At 28.3% G+C, this 22,729-nt stretch overlaps 1 protein-coding gene across 1 annotated transcript; it reads left to right on the top strand.

Moving 5' to 3' along the window:
- Positions 1-107: 107 nt before the first annotated feature.
- On the top strand, positions 108-15,857 carry LOC107440109 (casein kinase I). Its single transcript, XM_016052914.3, has 7 exons — positions 108-693; positions 1,943-2,053; positions 3,524-3,672; positions 4,429-4,657; positions 10,874-11,044; positions 14,383-14,531; positions 15,257-15,857. The coding sequence occupies exons 1-7, from the start codon at positions 618-620 to the stop codon at positions 15,626-15,628; spliced, it is 1,257 nt and encodes a 418-aa protein (XP_015908400.2). The 5' UTR covers positions 108-617; the 3' UTR covers positions 15,629-15,857.
- The last annotated feature ends 6,872 nt before the right edge of the window (positions 15,858-22,729 follow it).

Genomic DNA, 22,729 nt, shown 5'->3' with positions numbered 1-22,729 from the left:
TTTTTAAAAGAATATGTGAAGTTAACATTATTTATTTCAAAAAAGTACTTTGTATGATCGATACGTATCGATTATCCAAACCCACAATTGTTTTTGTATCGAAATTAGTTTAAAATCGAAATTAAACTGAATATTCCATATTTTTTAATGAAAATGCTATCAAAATGTTGGATATTTGAAACGATTCCTTTAAACATAGAAATTTCTTTTCATATTATCATCTGTTTAGAATTTTCTCTATTTTTATCCGGGCACCTGCAACAAACTATGCGCATGCGCCACCTAGAATTGCTGTAATGTTTGTCGTCAATATCATATACAAAAAAAATCTAATTAATCCTAATTAATTGAAATCAAAGAAGCCATTGTAATGAAGAATCCTTCACAATAATAGTTCATATAATCTAGATAACTGCTTCTTTTCCGAATTTTCATGGTGTTGTACCAGGAAAAGAAAGCGGAAGCTGACGATCTTGCTTTGTTGTTGAACTGCATATCCAATTCCAAGATGGCGAACACTGCCCACCCTGGATATTGAGAGTGAATGCTATTCTAATTCATTCTCTGCTTTACCATCACTTAAATTAAAAGAAAATAATTGTTTTTAAACAGTAAATATGGAATTACGTGTAGGGAATAAGTACCGTCTTGGTCGCAAGATCGGAAGTGGATCCTTTGGCGATATTTATTTGGGTGAGTTCAATGAGTAGTCATAATGAACAAAGAATAAAAAGTTATTGTTATTAGCAATTTTCACAAAAAGTAGAATATAAGTTAAAGAAAAGCTTGTAAAGCATGTTTTGTAAAATTTACATTTCTTTTAATAAATATAAGTTCCTCATGATCCGAAATATTCCCGTCATTCTTATTTTCTTTATGTAAATCAAGGTTGATTGTTCTATTTATGGCCTAATAGTTAGGCTTATTTCACTAGAATAATAAGAAAAGCATTTTTTGCCACTACACTGAAATGTATTCTAAAACATACTTTTATTAATTACAGTTTCACACTGTATAAATAATTGTCTTAAGTTATATGTTATGTAACGTCGCATTGTTTATAGTTATGGAAATGACGCACAATCCATAATTCTTTAGTAAAATATATTTTCGCACGAATTATTTGTTGATTCTTTTCTAAATTACTCGAAAGTTTAATGCAAATGAATAAGTTTAATAGGGGATAGATGTAGAAATGTCAAATTTGCCCTGAATTAAATGACATCTGGGAATCTGGGCTAGTCTTAGTATTTAATGATCATTCTCTTTTTCTTCTGTAAGATCTATTTTCTTGACTCGATTACCTCCTGTTTGTAGTCATATAGTTATAACAAAATTTTAATTCAATAAACATTAGTCTAGATGTATTAGATGCATTTCTAGTTTAAATAAGGGGTATTCTAACAGGGTTATATTCATTTTGTAACAAATAATAATTAAAATAACTTTTGGTATTTCTATTGATAAAGTTTGTTGTTAAAATACCTATTTTTTTATTACTGAAACTAGTTATTTTTGTATATATTTTGTAACATTTATGGCAATAAGCTAATTAGGTTATGAATAATGAAACAACATCATAGAATAGAAATTTCATATTTTTCCTGAGGTTATACTTATAGTTAAAGATTCATTTAAATGCTCTATATGTTACTTTGTTATGCATTAGATAATTTTATTGATAAAGTGGGTTATATTTCTCTTATAAGAGCATTCAAATTTTATTTATGTAGAGAGGTAAATTTTTTAGAAGAAAGTTCAAATTTTATTGATAAAAGGGTAACATTAGTGGATTGGCTAGTTTTTTATTATTATAAAGATTGAAATTTTCATAAATCTAGGTTGTAGATGCTAAATTCAAAGGCTTTAGGATTTTTATGTCTAATTAGTTTAAACTCACAATTTGTTTATTTTTCTTAATTAAATACTTTTTTAATTATAGGTACTAACATCACAACAGCAGAAGAAGTGGCAATTAAGTTAGAATGTGTCAAAACAAAGCATCCACAACTTCACATAGAGAGTAAATTTTATAAGATGATGCAAGGTGGTGGTAAGTTACTATAACTGGTTTATGAATTGATATCAATACAATAAAACCTGTATAAGTTGATCAATTGTAATGTACCATTTGATCACTACTGAGACAGGTGGTCAACTTATAAGACAATAAGTGGAAGGATGACCTGGGGTAATTCATGATCAAAAAATGCAAACATCTATTTTGTGAAAAAACTATTCAAGATAGAATTTTAATATTTAATGGAAGTTTGAGACTATATTAGATGAGTCCTATGCTACCTTCTTTTGTTTGAAAATCTAATTAGAATTTAAAAGATTTTAAATTTTTAGTGAACAGGAATTACCCCTTCTCTTGATCATTTCTGGGGTAATTACTGATCACCAGTTTATATAGTAAATGGGCTGTTTAAAAATAATTATATGATGGTAATTAACTAATAAGACTTAAAGATCAAACAAATGAACCAAAAAGATATTTTTAAGCAGCTATTAAAACGTTTTATTTAAAAGCAGGAATAAAGATTAACACTTCAGCTCTGGCAGCAGCTCTCACACTGAAATTTTTATTTTCAATCATTAAAAGATATTTGCTATTTTTGCTTTCTAGAAGCTTAGTATCCTTTTTAGGTTTATAATTTCTCACCATATTTAATTAGGTTAATTTATCAACTTAAAAATTATTCTAACAATGTACACACATAAAATTAAGATAGAGGAAAGGTAAGACAAGCTAGAAATGGTGCATATCAGAATGCATTTGTCTTGTATACAGTTAAAAACAAATTTTGTGATTATAGTTAAAAAATATTTTATAGTTGTTCCTCTTAATAAATATGAACTGTTATTCAAGAAAAGACAATTGACTATTTATTAGCTATTTTTTATACTATTTATAAGAAGAAAAGACAATGATCAGGATTTACACCAGTGATCAATAATTACCTAGGGGGCAGCATTTGATATAGTTTCCTATAATCAATTATAATGTTTACAGCGGATGTGATACAATTAAACAAAAGCTTACACTATTTTTATATCAAAGAAAAAGAAAGTAACTCAAAATATTTATTATTAAGAGAAGGAGGGGAATCTTTGCAGAAATGTGCACATTTTGATACCCATCTTAGAAATGGAAAATAGAGAAAGTATTTTAAAAAATACTTATTTTGTTGGATTAAACAAAAAACTATTAAGTAAATGTAGTTATACTTCAGTAAAGTGTGCAAGCATTCTTGTCTATGTCTCAAATTTAAATTTTTTTTTTCTCAATAAAGCTTAGGTCATTATTATTTACCCCAGAAACAGAGTGATCGTGAATTACCCCGGGTCACCCTATCAGTTTTAGCCAATAGAGGTGCATGATAATAGTATTCAACTTTTGTAGGTGATCAACTTAACTAGTTACATTATGTTGATCTTGTTGTTAAGATTAAGATAATTCTTTATGTTTCTTTGAAAGTACAGTTCGTGTTCTCCTTTAAGTAGTTATTATTACTTTTAGTTGGTATACCTGCTATAAAATGGTGTGGTTCTGAGGGAGATTATAATGTTATGGTCATGGAGCTTCTGGGACCAAGTTTGGAGGATTTATTCAATTTTTGTAATAGGAAGTTTAGCTCTAAGACAGTATTACTTTTAGCTGATCAACTTGTAAGTATAACTTCATATCTAGCAAATAGTTTTGTAATAAATTTGTGAAACTGATAAATTTCTTTTTGTTTAGGTTTTTATGTAATTAAACATTGAAATTAAATCAAAGTTTTATATCGGTATATGTTTTGAGTTGTTTAGTTTGATACTATACTTTTCGTTGTATTCTTTTGTACATGTGTATGTGTATTTCAATTATACTCTGTTTTACTATAACCTGATTTATCATAAGATCAAAATATTACAATTATTTTGTAACAGGTTAACTTCAATTTAAATGTGAGATTTTTTAAAAAAAAATTCATTTAATCAAAAAATGTATCATGATTTTTTTAAAATCTTAATTTAATGATTAAAATGAAATCAGTTTTAAGTGTTTAATCTTAGCACTACTCATACCTTTACCTGTTATAAGAAAAAATAAGCACATCATTAACACCATTTCTTCTTAACTTTTGTTTAATATTTATGCAGCCTCTATTACGAATCAATGTTATTTTAATTTTAAAAATACATATCTTGAGAATGAAGAGATAAAACTACAGCAACAGACTTTATGTGTGTATCGATTCAAGTTTTATATTGTGATAATTTAAAATTAGTTGGCTTTGAGTTGTAGATCTTTCAATTAATTAATTAAACCATGTTTTTCTATCGATTAATATTTTTATTTAATCTATTTAGTGTAATTTATGCTACATGTATGATATATTTTATGTAATCTGCTATTAAATTAAGGCCTTTTTTTCCTTCCAGATCAGTAGAATAGAGTACATTCATAGTAAGAACTTTATTCATAGAGACATAAAACCAGACAATTTTCTTATGGGACTTGGGAAGAAAGGTAATTTAGTGTATATAATAGACTTTGGACTTGCAAAAAAGTACCGTGATTCCAGAACACACCTGCATATCCCTTATAGGGAAAACAAAAATCTTACTGGAACTGCTAGATATGCCAGCATCAATACTCATCTAGGGATTGGTACGTATTAGTATAACCAAACCACTTACACATTTTTTTTTGGTGTGCTAAAATTAAGAAATCGTGTTGCTTTTGATTGGACAAAAGCTTTGTTATGAAAATTTTTGGACATGAAAGTTAAGCATTTGATTAATAATGCAGGATTTGTAGTTGTACTGATTTTTCTGATTATCTTGTCTTTATTCCGATTTTTAGCTATAAATACAGATTTTAAAATAATTGATTTTTTGAATCTGATGATTTGGATTTTCCATTCAAAATCTTTTTATTTAACTTAAAATTGTTACAGAACTGCCAACTCAGGTGTTGTATGCAATCTCAGAATCTAAGGCTACTAAAGTATTTCCTCAAATATTTTTTCTCAATAAATGTGTGAATCGTCAGACCTGTGCACAGCTTTCATGCAGCCCTCAAAACCTTTTTCCTGTGATCAGTAATTCTCCCACCCAAATATATTTAGTTCATTTTTTATTTTTTTAAAAACCTTTTTTATAAAATTTCTAATTAACCAAAAAAATAAAGTGTAAAACTTTTTATAATAAGGCATTTAACTTTAATGAAAAGGCATATCACTGCATTCACTGTGCATAGAAATATTAAATTCATTCTAAAATAGCTTATTTGAAATTTTAAGTATTTTAAATGAATGTTTCTTAGGGTTAATGTTTCAATTGTTTCTTTTCCGAGTGCCAAGTTTTTTGTTGATAGTTATTCTGTCTTTATAATAAGGATTTTGGAAAAAATAACCCTGTTTCTTGATATATTCCAAAAACTTAGTTTTGTTTTGTAGTGCAAAGATGTTTCGTTTCAGTGTGCAAGTTTATCGTTTGGCTGATAAGATCAATACAAAATAGTCTGCAGTCAGTAGCAAGAAAAGTAATACTTTTAGTGAAGTTGAAGCTGGCAGTATTAATCATTCTTCACAGAGATGAAATCTGTGTGGAATATTTACCCACTTAATATAAATCCTGATTTATTCTGTTCTTGTCAAAGCAGTCATTGGAAAATTTAATGACTTGGAAGACAAAATGAAAAAAAGTTTCAGAAATTTTTTTTTTATAATGATTTTAAAAAATGCTAAATTAGTCACTTAGTCTGTTTTAAAAAGACTGATTAATTTATTATTTTATGTTTCTCAGGGGTAAGAAAATTACTTTATATAAATTTAGAGAATAAGTGAATTAATTTTTATATTTTCTTAACATAGTTTTGCTCTTTACACTCCCATGGTCACAAAAAGTCTCAGGTTTTATTGAATTTCTGAGATTGGCAGGTCTGATCTTATTAAAAATTGCAAGATATAATAGTACCAGGACTATTCACTAATTCTATACATGGTTCAAACAAATAGCCTTACCAGCAGCAGTCATTATTTTAAACATTTTGTGGATTAGGTCATTTTATGAAAAATAAAATTTAATTGCTTATTTATTACGAAATCAATTGTAATTACTTATTTATTACAAAATCTTTACGCTGATAAGTTTAAGGGTCATGTACACTTTAGTGCAAAAGTATTGGTTTACACATGCCCCAATGAGCTTTATGACGGAATATAATAAATAGTGATTAAAGAAATTATCTGTTAGTCTTGTTGTGTTCCACAATTATTGATTCTTCATATTCATCTGATTGTAAAAATGTCAGATTCCAATTTATTATAACAGTAATTAAATCATAAAATTTTTAATTGGTGAATTGAGGAATCAGCCACTAAATTATTTTTATAGAAAAATGTTGAGGTACATTCAGTTACCTATTTTAGGTAATTCAAATAAATTTCTTCCTCCTTTAAGAAATTTATTTGATTAAAGAAGTCTTTAACAATTTCAAATTTTAATTCAATTTTGGCATGAAAGAATATTAACTAATTTGTTATTTTTTTAATGCGTCTGGATTAGAAGAATTGATTATCATTGATTTCAAAATTATGAGTTTTTTTGGTGCTCCAATTAACAAAATTATGCTAGAAATTATTTAAACTTGTTTTTGTTGTAAACTTGTAAGCAATTCTGAAATAAAAAATGGCATATTTTATTATTCTATTACAATGCCATATATAGAGCAAATTATCGTTTTTTTCAATAGCTGTCTGGTACATATATACAGTCAAATCCCGCTATAGTGAACATGGTTTATAGTGAACTCCCTGATATAGTGAACAAAATATTCTCTCCTGTGCCTTGCTATACTCATGTAATAATATTTTTTTGTGGATATACTGAACCAAAAGAAGTAGAGAAATAGGATATTAAGAACTTTTTTCTGTCTTCGACTGATTTTTTTCTTCTTCGTTTTTTTGGTAATTTTGAAATTTCTACATAAAATACACATACTGATTCTTAAAGCAATCTATTGAGTGGAATGTTGGCATATGCATTTTTTCTTGTTTGCTTCTTCTATCTCAGTTTCCCATCCCTAAATTTTTTGTCCGTAAGACGAAGAGTCATAAAAAGTAAAAGTTAGCACATTTTTTGTTACTATGTACATATTGTTTTTGAATCTTTTTGTATTTCTTTTTATTGCTTATTTATTTAAATGTGTAATAAAAGGGAGCAGTTCGGTAAAATTCATTAAGATTGTTTGCAGTACGGTTATAATGAACTGCCAGTTATAGTGAACCGAAATTTTGGTCCCTTGAAAGTTCACTATAACAGGGTTTGACTGTATTAATACAAAAAATTACCTGAATTTTTTGAAAACATTTGTCGTGGGGTTTTCTTTGGCCTACTATGAGGCTTGAAAGAGGTCTGGCAGAGAAACAATTTTATTATACATTTTTTAAAATGTTTTTTCTCTTGAATTTGAATTTTTTTTTTCTTCCTAAATTTAGGGAGGGGAAACCCATAATTTTCTTATTTGCATTTGTATAATATAAAAGTCACTATTTTGCATTTGAAATTCGTGTCATTATTTTCATCAGATTGTTTTACTTTTAATAATGTACAGTTCGTTTAAATTAACTATGAAAACTGCTAATATATTTTTTTTTTGAAATTATAGAATTATTTTAAAATTTTTTATAAAATTTAAAAATTTAAATATTTGTTTTTTTCTTAGAAAATTTAATTGACATCAAAATCACTTTTGTTTAAGTTTTTTTTTTAGAAAATTAAGTTATTTTTTAAGTGTTAATTTTTATTTTGCAATTTGGAACATTTTTAGGAACTAGTGTTTTATTGTTTAAAAATTAAAGATATTCTGCAGTAATGTGTTTGATGTAAAGTGTCATTATCTCCAGTAAATTGGGGATTGTGAGAGATGTAAATGTATGTGAATAGGTAAAATATCTTTAACCCTCTCACAGTTTTGCTGGTATATAAATTTGATCTGTTGTTTCTTCCCATTACATTGTTTTCCTGTCTTATAACTTGGAGAGAATTTGATTGCTATAAAAAGTAAATTGCAATATGAGATGTAATTTATAAGTGCTAGGCTCAATTGGTTTAAAAACTTAGTCTTCATTTATGTAATACTTGTGTCATCGCATTATTTATGTCAGTGACCATTAAATCATATTATGGATGTATGATGGTCCTAAATTAAAATGTTAACCATCTAAATACTTAGCACATATACCCTTTTAGTCACCAATTCAATATTGAGGTCAGCCATTAAAATCTATTAATCTCTTCCACTAATTGATTGATCAAACATAATTTATATCTATACCTTTACTATTTTTTTCTTGAAAAGTAAATCTTAATATTTATTTCTACAATTGCTCTAGCTATCAACTTTTTCTTCTTTTTTTAATTTTGTAATTTTAAATATGCACAAAAAAGAGATAAAACTGTTAAAATATTACTTATTCTTCAATTCCAAAGATAAGATTTTATTTACAAAAAGGGATATAACCAAATAAACTTGATATTACCCAATTCTTCTAGTCCAAGTAGCAAAGATGTAGAAAAAAATTCTAAAATCTTACCATGAATTATAAAATACAATACCAAAATTTTATAATTCATGATAAGATTTTAGAATTTTTTAATTAAAATAATTATTTTAATAAAAATTTAAATTTTCAGTTGCTATGCTTAACAAAAAATTCAAAAAAAAAATACTCTTTTGAATATTGCCCCCACCTCAATCAGCTCTTGAGGTAAAAATTTCTATAAATTTTTTTCCCTTGGTTAAGATGAGTTCCACTTTACTTACATGTTAGGCTCTTTGTGGGAAATCAATATTGAGATCAGATTTACTTTTAAAATCTATTGATTAAACTACCAATAATTGATAAGATGAACATACATAATGTATGTTTGTACCTTCACTGTAAAAAAAAAGGAAACTTTTTAAATTTTACTAAACTAACGCTGAACTTTTTTCTTTGAAAATATGTGCTTTAAAATATGTGCAAAAAAAAAGAAAACCTCTTATTCTACAATTCCACAGATAAGACTTCTTTTTTTTTGTTGTATAAAAAGTGATTTGACTAAATAAACTTAATATGATGCAATTCTTTTAGTCAAAACAGCAAAGATGTATGAGAAGAAATAATCTTATCATCATGAATTATAAGATTTTGGTATTGTGATTTCATAATTCATAATAGTATGAATTATTTTATTAAAAATTCTTATTTTTAGTTGCAATATTTAACAAAAAGAGCTTGCAATTTTTTTAAATATTGTTTTATAGCCTCCCCCCCCCATAATTTCTTGAGGCAAAAAATGTCCATCAATTTTTTTAAAAGGAATTAAGATGAGTCCATTTACATTATAGACTCTTGGTAGAAAGGAATGATAAGTTAATTTCTTGGTTATTCCGTGAAGTAATTAAGTTTCCCCTTCAGGAAGTTTCATGTATCCCAATTTTATATTTTTTACTTAATATTTGTAGTTCTGCTTTTTTTTTCGAAGTTACTACATACTGTTCTTGAGTGTTCCTCTTTGACAGTTGCAGAATTTGATTCTTGACATTAATTTACAAGTCCTGTGAAAAACATGATTGTTATATAATAACATGTAAAAAACTGTCAATAATATTTGTGAGTTTTATGAAAAAACTTCATGTAGAACCTTAATTATCCAAATTAATCAACACTGGACAGCAATTATTAAAATTTAGAGAATAAAAAAAAATGTGCTTGTTTTTGAAGAAGGGGGAATAAAACTCTAAGAAATAAACTTCAGTTTGCAAAGGCATTGGGATTTAAGATGTTATGAAAATCAAGGTTCTACTCTATTAAAAATAGTTATGGCTTATTTAGATAAAGCCATATAAGTTAAAACAGGGTATCCGCACACCTGGAAAGTCATGAATTTCGGTATTGTACAAAATAAGTCATAAAATGTCATGATTTTAAAATGGAATCCCCCCACTCCAATGTCATGGTGTTTCAAGTATCTGAATTTGTAACAAAGTCTCCACTCTCAGTCATATATTATATTACAATATAAAATGTTTTTAGCATGTTTTTTCAAAAAAATGAAAGAAAAAACATCATTTTTAGAGTGGATTATCTCTTAAACTTCTGTGATTTCAGAATTTTAATTATTATTTATTTTATTTTAGCAATTAAAAATTCTAGCTGAAGCAAGCGAGTCATTGGCGAATTTTTTTATATTTCGAAATGAGAACAGAAAAATCAGGAGTGTTTCTTTCCTTTCCGATGAACAAGAAAAATATCTTTAGAATATAGTTCTGCAGAAGAAAAAAAAAAAAAATTCTTTTTCTTTACTCTGATTTTTAAATTAAAAAATCTATAAATATGAAGATGCAGGGTATAACAGTTTGGTTATCCCAATCATTTTCGATTAATGTTATAAAGCTTTTTTAAATTTATTGTTGAGTCATGAAAAATTCTTGGAATTAGTTGTGAAAAGTCATGGATTTGAAAACCTGAAATGTAACAGATATCCCGAATAGAATAGAAGAGGAATAAAATATACTTTTTCCTTGGTATTTTTTTCTCATATTTTCTAAATGATAATGAGTTTTTTTTAGAAGAAATAAACATCTACCAATGCACATATTTTTTATTAATACTAGACTAAATATTGTTATTTCAATAGTTCATCAGGGTGTATGATCCTTTTGAATAATAACAGTAATTTGTTATTTCAATTTTTTCATAATTGTTTCAAAAATAATGAACAAGCCTGTTCTAGAAAATTGCTTTTTGAATTCTAATTAGTGTAGTATTTTTATATTGAATATTTATTATAATTTTCAATAAATAAATTCTGTTATTTCTTCCATATATTTTAGAACAAAGTAGAAGAGATGATCTTGAATCTCTAGGTTATGTGCTAATGTACTTCAATAGAGGCAGCTTACCCTGGCAGGGATTGAGAGCAGCTAATAAGAGGCAAAAGTATGAACGAATTAGTGAGAAAAAAATGTCCACTCCAATTGAAGAACTATGTAGAAATTTTGCCCGTGAGTAATTTCTCTCAAGTGATGAATATTCAGTGATGTCATTTACTATGCTTTTTGTAACATAACACATAACATTTTAAGTTCATTTAATGTTAACCATACTGGAAAATATTGCAGATTTTCTATTTTGATGACTATGAAAACCCCTAAAAATCCTTATGTGTAAAATATTTAGTACATTATGCAACAATTATCATGAAATTTATATTGTTTTGTAAAATCTACTGGATTTTTTCCTATCTGTGTTGACAGCTATGTACTATAGACATTTAAAAGTTACTTCTTTAGATGTAGAACTACAATTTTTGAGTTATCTGTTTTTGCTAATATAGTAAACTTTTTATAGTGGGGCTTTATTTTTATGGCATTTTCAATTTCTGTATTGCCTGTTTGTTTAATACAAACTTTGTATTTCCCAAATACACTTAGATAACTTGTTGGATATACATACTATAGACGTTTAAATAAAAGTTACTTCTATAGACGTAGAACTACATTTTAAATGATCTGTTTTTGCTAACATGGTAAACTTTTCATAGTGGGGCTTTATTTTTTATGGTATTTTCATTTTCAGTATTGCCTGTTATTTATCACTTTATACACTGAAGGGAAATATTATTATAATCCACTCAAAAGTGCCTTTTGTTACTTTTGGTTTTCAAAATAGCTCTTAATCGCCTTTGTGTGGATGTTACAAGTTCTTGGGAAATAACTGGAGACAGGTTTTACCAAACGTCTAAGCAGTCATGGAAATTTGAAATATTCTGATACGGTAGTGTTTGATTCCTGAGTTGCCTTTCTATGGCATCCCAAATGCACTCTACCATTAGGTGACTAGTGCGTTAATTGGAATTCATCATTCTGCTCTTCGAACCACTCCCAACATAATTCAAGCTTTTTGAGTTGAGGCTTGGTTCTGCTGGAAGATTCCATTTTCAGTTTTTGAAAATACTCCATATGGGTGCAACTGCTTCACAGTTATATTTAGATATTCCGCTGCTTTCTGGGTTTGTTTTAACTTTACTATGGGCTCCAAAGTTGCCCATTGGAATGACTCCCGAAGCATAACACTGCCTCCACCAGCTTGTGTATGACTTGCTATAGATGTGGCATTAACTGTTTGCCTAGAAGACAGCGTACCCTTACATAACCAACATAATGAATGAGAAAGCGTGATTAATTTGTTTTCGGCGTGATTCTTCCACATATTTATGATCCAGTGACAGTGTTCTGGGCCCTCTGTAGGTTTAGTTAAGGACGACGGTTGTTCAACAGAGGCACACAAGTGGGATGTTAGCTGCACAGTCCCATATGCAACCCAGTCCACTAAACTGTGTGTTCCGAGATACTCTCACTTGGACCTGCCTTTTATTAGAGTGTCAGTTGAGCCACTATCTCGTGCCTATTTTTGTTTAACTAAGTGGGGCAGTTTCCGGTGTTACCTTTCTTGATGACGCTTTGATCTCCATAACCTTACTGTCTGCTGCCGATTTCACTGTCATTTATCCACATTTGTGATTGGTATAATCACACTAGGTCAAATGTATAAATACTTACAATGTCGGGTCGCGAATAATTTTTTGCAGTTTGAGATACTGGCCCATTATGACTCAATTCCGTTTAAATCTGTGGGAAAGTAAATACAAGAACGATTTCTTACCTTCTCCAGCAGCAGTTAAATATAGTTCGTTCACCAGGAGTTGGCACTTGGCTCCACCTCCTCGGATGCAGAATTCATTTCAGCGTGGGATAAGAGGAGAAACATCTCCGTGCTTGAAAATGAGACAACCCTTAAAGGGCAGCAAACGCAAACAGTGAACTCTTTTTCAGACACTTACTTTGCTTTATCATCTGCTATTATATCTGTTGTTACTCCAACTAATTAAATATATTTTTAATTTAAAAATTGCTGTTTTTCCAGCAAAATGGACAAACTATTCACTCAAAAGAGAAAAATATCAAATTTATGAAATATTTAATGTTTAAAAAAATGCAAAAAAAATTGAAAATAAATATTTTTGTCATACGATTGCCAAATAGCAACCTTGTTTAGGATTGTTCACATCCTTCTCCTAAAAATAACGAAATAGGATTGTTGGAAATCATGTGATGAAGACTGAGCCAAGTGCCAACTCCTGGTGAACGAACTATACCATTCCAACTTAATCAGTGCCCCCTTCCCACGTTATCCAGACGTCCTTTAATTCTAAAAATGTAAAATATCTTTTGAATTTTATTTTTCCTTTTTAGCATAATAAAGCTGAGTAATAAACCCTAAATAAATGATGATTGAAATAAAATATTCATTCTATGCTTTAGACTTCTAAAGAACATGAGAAAGTTTAATCAATTTAGTTTGTAGCAGAAAATATTTAGTGGTTTTTCTGAAAATGACTTAAGACCAAATTTTCCATTTTCTGCTACTAATCGCTTTGAATTTAGTTCTAAGTAGTGTATGTCTCTTTTTCCAACAAAGTAATCTTAATTTTTCTCTGTGTAAATAGTACTCACATTATTCAAATTATTCATTTCACAAATTTGTAGAAATAAAACATTTCTACAAATTTTTCTATGTAGCTTAATTACATCTAGCCAATTTAATACTCAATTAATTATGTGACACCTTGAATGAGTCTAATTAAGACATAAGATTTGTAAAAATTTAACATTGCCATGTTGTGTTGCTGCATAGTGGTTATTTATTTAAAAATATTTTGGCTCTGATATAAAAATTCATTTATTTATTCTGACTTAAAAATAAATGCAATAAAGTGTTTGTACTGTGTTGTGTGTAGGAGTCACTATCTTTTATCAAAAGTTATACTGTCGGTTTTCATAATAACCTTTCTTAATAACAATTGTGATATCTAGTATCTTAACTAGAAAGTTTTTTACTTCTCAACTAACTATTTAAGGTAAATTTTTAATTGACTTTCAGAACATAATCTTTCAGCATTTATTTAGGCTAAGTTATTGTAGTGTATTAATTAAATGAATATTTAGAAATTTCCAGCATGATGCATATTTTCTGGTAGATATTATTTACTATTTAATGATTCTTTAATTTTCTCAGGTTTTACGAATAGTGATTTTTCTATAAACCAAATTCCTCTATATACCTATTATATCTGAAGTATTTCTTTTATGCTACTAAAAATTAGTTTTGACTTTTTTAATGCTGTCTCACATCAAGTGTTATCATTTAAATATTTCTGTTTATCTATTTTTATTTTAAATATTTTTATTTTACATATTTATATTTAAAAATATATAAAATATTATATTTAAAAATATGTTATCTATATTATATTGTAAAATATTTCTCTTCTGCCTTTTAGCTGAATTTGCTACATATTTAAATTACTGTCGAGCTCTACGTTTTGATGAGAAACCAGATTATTCATACCTTAGGCAACTATTAAGAAATTTGTTCCACCGGCAAAAATTTACTTATGATTATGTCTTTGACTGGAATATGCTTAAATTTGTAAGTAATAATTTTTTTTTTTCTTCACTGATTTGCCATTTATAGCAGATAATATTGTATTAACCCAAACAAAGATTTATTTTGCTAATATTGTGTCTCTCATTATATGAGGTGTGTAATTAATGTGATGTGAGCTAGGTGATAGCAAAGTAACAAAACCAATAATTATTACACGCCACAATAATTAATGCATACAGTTATTATAATAACTGTGTCAATTTATATATCAGTAAACTGTTTATTGTTTTTCCTCAAGGCCATGAAGGAACTTTAAAAACAGCTTTATAGAAATTGAATTTGAGTCAATACTTGTTTGTTTACCGTGTTTTAAAGCTTTCTAACCGCTTGAAATTAGAGAGCGATTTTAGTCAATTGAAGAAGCACAAAAGCAAATTTGATCATTAAGCTATGTGTTTCCAAATAGATCTAAAGTTATATCAGCAACCCCTTGCAGTCTTTTTTTAACATAAAATTGTACTGAAAGGGAAGATCGATATTGCTCCAAACAGCGAGTGTGTGAGCCAACAATCATATAAAAAATTTTAAAAAATTATGAAAGCTAATTTTAATTACTCCAATCACATATCAGAAGTTTTTTGTATGGTTTTGGGGTAACTCATAACACCACACATTTCATTTTGAAAATATCTGAAATTTAAAAAATTTAAGTGTCACAAATCATGGGTGAAATTTAATCTATTACAATTCGTGTTCTTCAATTTTAGGGTGGAAATCGTAATCAACAAGAAATGCAAGAGGACCGGGATCGCAGAGACAGGCATCATCAACATACGAGCACTACCTCCCGTGGGGCTCTTCCTGCACCAACTACTGCTAGCAGCAGCCGCCTAAGAGGTGCTCCAGACTCTGCCAGCCCTGCCACAGGAAGATCTTTGCCTCATCATTTAACACCTTCCACAAACATGACGCAGGCTATATCTTCCACGGGAGGACCAGCTCCTGCAGCATCCGCTGCTTTGGTGGCAGCCTCCCATGCTGCAGCTCCTCTGCCGTCCGCCCTGCCATGCATGCGATCACGGACTCGATCTACTCCTCGTGCTGGCATTGCCGGTCATGAGCCCAATTCTCAGAGATGACCTACACTTTTGGAAACAGCAGATTGATAAAGAAAAAAAAAAGAGTAAATTTATTATAACAGTTGTTGAAGAGGGGTCCAGTTCAAAAGTGTGAAGCCTGTAAAGTTTATACTGAGCTAAGCTGAAAAGTAAATCATCAAGAATTGTGTGTACGCTTGCTGTGGTGCCACTTGAAATGATTTTTAAAACAGCTTCCTTTGTAACAACTTCACTTTCCTTTTCATTCAAATATATTTTGACCGATGTTGTACAGTTCATTATCTGATTTTTTGAGTCATATGGTGTTTTTAATGCCAGATTTGTAAAATTGTTGAACATTTTCATAGGATTTAAGTATGTCTCCAAAGTCATTGTCCTTAAAGAAATCTGTTCATATGATATCAAAACGTTGCTCACTTATTACCTTTAATCATTTTATATTTTATCCTTTGTCCTAACAAAACGTTTATGAAGATATACTGACACAGTCTGTTATGTACATTTTCTTTGGTTCCTGTTTTGTAAAAGAAGTAAGTGTTATATAAATAAATATAAATATATATATATAAATGCTCATTTTCCTTATTTATTCGATAAACCATTTGATATATTTGTATAAAACTGTATAAAATGACTAAATGTTTGCAAGTTTGGTGTATACTTTAGAATAATTTTTTTTGTATAAAATTAAGTTATACTTGAAACATAGGTTAATTTTACTTGTTTTTTTTCTGTCCAACTGTCTGGCTGGAAAGCAAATAGTGCAAAGTATTTTTGTATGTTTTTGCAGAATATTTTATGATAAAAAAAATTCTAAAATGTGCACTTAAATGTATATATGACTTTGTGAGTTTCTTGTTAGATGACTTATATGGAAAATTTCTTCCAGCTCTGTATTTTTTAGTTTTTTGTTGTTGGACTAAAATAAAAAGTCTACAGCTGTCGTACTTCATAAATTTCCTCTGTGTTCATAATTTTAGAATTTCTTTTTAAAAAATGAGCATTTTTTTTAAAATTTCATGTACTTATTTTGTTTTTAAATTTCTTTTTCTGATTTTTTTTTTTTTTTTTTTTTAAATTTTGAATTCAGTTAAACCTGTCTACTAAACATTTTCAGTAGTTCATTTAAATTATATTAATTTTATAATTTTAAATTAATTCCAAGATATCTTCCATGAGCAGGTTATCAAATTAATTTCACTTATCAAAAAATTATTTTGGTTGTTGGTGTTTTCATTTTTTTGAAAGGGGGCATCATTGTTTTTATTTTTGTTTCTTTGAATAATTAGCCAAATTTCCGAAGGTATCCAAAGTGTTAGTAACTGATGAAGTTGAAGTTTTGTATATAAATAGGGCTTCAAAGTTAGAAAATAATTTTATGTATTTCACTTAATTTTATTAAAAAATAAATTTTTTGAAAGATGAACTGGTAAATATATACTGAAGTATGAAACAAGTGATGAAATATGTTTAGTTAGAATTTAAAGACATTTACTGTATATCCTGATTTATAAATCTACTTTTCAATCTCAAAAAATTATACAAAATCAGGGAGTTTATTTATATACATGTAATAAAATCATGAAAAATTTGTGCGTTATAAACAATGAGATGTAATAATTTATAAATATATAAATCATTATGTATAAATTTACCCCTTTCAAAAACTATTTTTAATGTGTTATATACAATTAATTTTACATTTTCTATCTTATTTTCTTTATGTGTAAAGATTTTTTTAAAAACAACCCTTAAATGTTCAGAAAAACTTAAGGATAAAAGTTAGATAATTCAAGATTAATTAAAAAAAAAAAGTCATTATGAAAACTTTTAAACATGCGGTAAAGCTACAAATTTAAAGATTCCAGAACATCATCTTAACCCTAGTAGTGTCGTCATACGAATCCCACCTTGCTATGGATTCTTTTTCATCCTCATTTGTAGAGTCCCATTAAAATCTTCCATCCACATTTGGAATTCCATACTCTAAAAGATTTTACAATAATATATATGATTATGAAATTTGCCTCACAACATTGAATAATGAGTCTTTATTTCAGAGGGCGCCTCATGTTCTTTATTTGAGAGCAATTGTCGTATATCCGAATAAAATAATGTGAAATAGTTTTAGCTTGAGAAAATTTTGTAAACTGAATAATTTTTTTAATTTTCGAAATTTTTATATATATATATTTTTTTTTCAGCAATAGACTTATACACCCAACATACCAGAAATTTGCTCTTAATCGTAAGTAGGGGGTCGAATTGTACACTGGAATACGTAGTAAATGTGTGCAATGAATGGTAAAAATCAGTTATGATTGATTATCACTTTCATACTGATTTAAAAATAGTTTATTAAGTAAATAAAACATTAAATATTTATAAGACTTAACTTTGTTTTCTTTATATTTTACTATAAATGAATCAATTACAAGCCAAAATTTGGAATAGTTATAAAATGTCTGTTATCTAGAGGAAAAAAAAGTGTATTTGCTCTAAAGTATTACATGCAATTTATGTATATACATTTTAATAAGTCTTCTAGAGATACTTTTTTTTAAAATTTATTTTAAAGTTCACCAAAATTTAAGAAAATTTGTTTTTTGCATAGTCTTATGAAACTGACTTAATTGAAACTCAAGATGAAGCCTACTTTTTCCAGTCCTAGCCCAGCCATATTTAGAACTTTGTGACATATTTGAGGTAAAAATCGCAGTTTAAAATTACTTGACTACTTTAACTTTGCTGTGTCCAAAGCCTTAGCTAAATATAAAAAATTTGGCTCAATTATTTTGCTAATACTTTAGATACCTTCATTGTTAGTTTTGTGTTTGTTTTCTAATATGTTTTAAAAAATATAGCATTGTTTTGCAGTATACATATATAGTGTGTAAACATTTTCTCCATTCTTTTATTATTAATTTTTAGAATTAATTAAAGTTCTCCAACTACCTTTTACTTTAATTTATGTTAAACAAGAAATTTTGATTTTAAAATGCGGTGTTTGCCATATTGTATTGTATATCTTTCATTTAAAAGGTAATTTATAACTGAAAAATGTGTGACTTGACAGAAACAGTTGAATACCATTAATTTTACTCCACTTTATTAAATATGATATACTATTGCTGCTTAAAAAGTTAAATATTTATGAAATGAATCAAAAGTTTAATAAAATAATGAGTTATTTAGTGAATATAAACAATCTAGTCTTTTTTAAGTTAAAGAGAAAAAAAAAAAGAAATATGATTCCAGACTTACATTTTTATTCAATAGTGCAACATAACTTGTGAGCTGGTATTATCTACCCTGTGTTATACATATCGTTGAAGTAAAATGACTTGTGTGATTTTACTTGTCTTTATCAAACTATGTGAACTGATGTAATGAAATTACAAATACCTACTTTAAAAAAAAAGTCTTGTCTATCCAAAACATTTAGTGACTACATATGTGCCTAGTTTTGATAACTATTTGACCTCAATATTTTTTTTTATTTGTACATGCACTAAATAACTAAAATTTTATCATTGACTATTTTTCACACTTTGCAATGCTATCCTGTGCTGTGTGTTACAAAACTGTTTATGTACTTCTATGTGCGGAACATAGAGTAAATTTTTGAAACATTGTTAGAGTGGTTTATATAAAAACAAACAAATCAGTTGAACGCTGTATAATAATGCTGCCTCATGCCGAGATTTGTATGGTATAACAAACTAAAAAAAAAGAAAACGTTTTTACATTTATTAACAAATTTTTACTTTTATTTTTTAAGTGATGTGATGTAAGTTCTGTAAGTATATTAGGAGTTTGAATAAATTGTAAAGAATTACTTATAAGTATGCTTGTTTTCATTCTGTGTTTTAACATATAGGATTTGAACAAGACAGTTCAGTAAACGGACAATTGTTCATGAATTATCAGGGTGAAATTTGTGTACAATTGTTCATGAATTATCAGGGTGAAATTTGTGTTAGGTAAGATTGAACTATATTTCTTAAAAAAAATTGAGTTGTAAACTTCTTAATGAAAAAATTGGTGAACTTGAAAAATATTCACATGAGCAATGTTCATAATCTTTTATGCTTGAATTCATATAACCTAACTAAAGTATTTCATTAAATCTGGGTAATGATTCGTCATCATAATTAGACTATTGTAAGTTAGTCATGATCAACCATTTGCACATAGGTAGAACGATAAATGCTCTCAATTTTATGTCTTGAAGATTAAATTGAATGTTTTTAAAAATGTTAATATTTTGCAACATGTGGGTATTTTCAGAAAATATGGCACCTATTTTTTCCTGTGCCAAAAATTATTAAAAAAAAAGTTGGATATTCTCAGTCAGAGAATCAAGCTCCATTAAAAAATTAATCCAAGTTGAAGAGACGATAAGAAAACAATTTCTTCTTATTAAAAAATGTATTGTGGCATCACATTTTTCCTCTTATTCAAAACAAAGTGGTGTGGTGTAGTCGAATATCTGAAAAAGCTGGCCAAAATTCAAAAAAATAAATACCTCATAAGTACTAATTGTTAATGATTTTTAGTCAACGAAAGTGTGAAGAATTAATATAAAAGGTCATTGACAAAATATTCTAATTATTATTATTGTATTATACGTACTAAGTGGTTAGAAGTTTTCTGTATCTGGAATGAGACTCTTTGTTGTACACTTTTATCAGGTGTTACTTCAGAAATAATTATACTTTTCATTTTTGTTAATTTTTCAAGTTTTTAAAGGCCTTTCTGCGTTGACCATGTAAATAATTAGTATGCTACAGTAATTTCAAGGTTACCTTTATGTAATGTGATTTGTAAAAAGGAGATCCCCTTGGTTCCCCTCACATTATAAAGAATGACAATGACTCTTGGAAAACAAAAAATTACTGCACCAAGTTGGCTCCTATTGATGTAAAGGAAAGTAAGTTTAATAATTTTTTTCAATATAATAATTAAGCCGGCCAGGTGGCCGAGCCTTAGCGAGCTGACTGCGAGGCCCATGTCTGCACGTTCGAATCCCGCTCTGGCCATGGATGTTTCTCTCTTAGTGTTGTCCTCTGTTGTGTGATTGTGGCGCACCCTATGAACGGGTTTGTGGCGTAGGTAATGTTGCTCGCCTCCGTGACTTTGGTTCACAGGTGCCCACTGGTTAACGTAAAATGAGTAACAATTCCGGCATCTTCTAAGGCGAAGAATTAAGTTCAGTGATTGCCATTTAAAAAAAAAAAAGTGAAATAATAAAAAATTTTGTAAAATTATTTTCAATGAAAATAAAATTATATCAAATAAATATTATCGATTTCCACTATTTCTTGGAATTTTAATGTTCATAAAAACAATACTTATAAAATAAGAATTATAATAATAGCTGTTGGAATATCTGTTAATTGCCATTCAAAAGGCTACTGTCAATGTAATATGTGCGACTTTCTGTAGTTATAAAATATATTTAGCTATTATTTGAATAGTTATATAACATGTAGGTAGACCCTTGTTTAATATTTTGGTATTTAAAAACCAATCTAAAATTGAAACCACTCAAAATTTTTTAGATTGCTTAACATTGAAGATTTATTGCATGAAAAATAGTAGGTACTGATAGAAGAGTGCAATAAAGAAGTCACACAGCAGATGCGGAAAACTTTTTATCACTTAGTGTGGATAATACTGTTATAGTAATTAGAATATTGTGTTTATGAATTATTATCTATTCATATTTTTGTTGACGAAAATACATTAATGATTGGTACTTGTGAGCTATTTAATTTTTTGACTTATGGCCCGCTTTTTCCGATTTTTGACCACTGTGTGGCAGTTGTAGTGCCACCTACGTTCTTCATACTGCGTGTTTTTAACTGATCAATTATTAAAAAAATTACATAAATATCACTAGACACAAGTGTCTGTGGAAAATATGTTGTATTCTTATGATACTTGTCGATACTAACAAGCCTATTGTTTTCCAATCGCAACATTTATGGCCAAGAATTCAACTACTGGCACACACATACGTTACAGCCCGTTTCACAGGGGAACAGATTCGCCCACAATCCATTTGCAAATCGTAATTTTCACCTGAACCAGAGCACGATCAATCTCCGATCCAATACCCCTAGAGGTATTGATTTGTAATGGGAACTTGGAGGACTTAGTGACCCCGAACAGAGTTAACTTGCTCGAGTCACCATTTTGTACGCGGGAGTCTTCGGCTGGCGGGGATCTCACGACCTCTTGGACATGGGCCCAACATTCTACCAACTGTGTCTTATGGGAAATATGATACCCACTAATTCACATGAAACTGATTTTTAATGCTTTTTTAAAAAAATTATATAAAAATTCTTAGAATAATCCAGCTTTATAAACAAAATCAAGCTGAGTTGGAACGAAAATTTAGAATAACTAACTATTTTATGTTGTCACCCTAAAAATCAAATGTTACTTAACATTTTTCAACTTAAATATATTTTTTTATACGTGCGGTTTCCAAATTTTTTTCAGCTATGGAACACTAAATGATTTGGCTTTCATTTGGCGGAAACCTGACACCCGCTTAATAAATAAAATTCATTAGCAGCAGTAAAATATATACTAGCCATAGAAAGATAACTAATTATGTATTTTAAAAATATTTAATGGAGAGAATGAAGTGGTTTTCATTGGCTAATCAATATTATGTTTTAAAATTGGGTTTTATGTCAAGCAGCTGAATTCGCAGGTAATGGAATAGCTTTTAGTCTAGTTTTGAATTTGTTTCTGCTGTATGCATAAGCTGAAAATGAATAAAATAAATTGAATTATGATTTTTGGAGGAAAAAAAAATGGTGATCAGAGTAGATTTTGGTTCATGAATTTGGCTATTTTTATTTGAATAGGGAAGTTCAAATGAGAAAAACTAATAAAATTTTGTATGAATGCATAGGCTTTTCGTTGTTTATTAATTAAATTGTAGGATTTTTTTTTCAATGGCATTTTATTAAAATCGTTTCATAAAAATAACCGAAATGTTAAATTTTGGAAGATTGATAAAAATATAATTTTAGGTTTAACAAATCATTACTCATTTTAAAAAAATCCTCGGAACTCCTGTGACTTTTTCACGAAATCCTA

Source organism: Parasteatoda tepidariorum, chromosome 1, assembly GCF_043381705.1.
Source record: "Parasteatoda tepidariorum isolate YZ-2023 chromosome 1, CAS_Ptep_4.0, whole genome shotgun sequence".
Classification (NCBI taxonomy): domain Eukaryota; kingdom Metazoa; phylum Arthropoda; class Arachnida; order Araneae; family Theridiidae; genus Parasteatoda; species Parasteatoda tepidariorum.
This window is presented reverse-complemented; position numbering and strand designations above follow the sequence as displayed.

Excerpts from the sequence above, each read along its gene's own strand:
- LOC107440109 (XM_016052914.3), top strand. The coding sequence starts at position 618 with ATGGAATTACGTGTAGGGAATAAGTACCGTCTTGGTCGCAAGATCGGA. Across the intron at positions 4,658-10,873 it reads CAATACTCATCTAGGGATTG|AACAAAGTAGAAGAGATGAT; the intron begins GTACGTATTAGT and ends CATATATTTTAG. Across the intron at positions 14,532-15,256 it reads ACTGGAATATGCTTAAATTT|GGTGGAAATCGTAATCAACA; the intron begins GTAAGTAATAAT and ends CTTCAATTTTAG.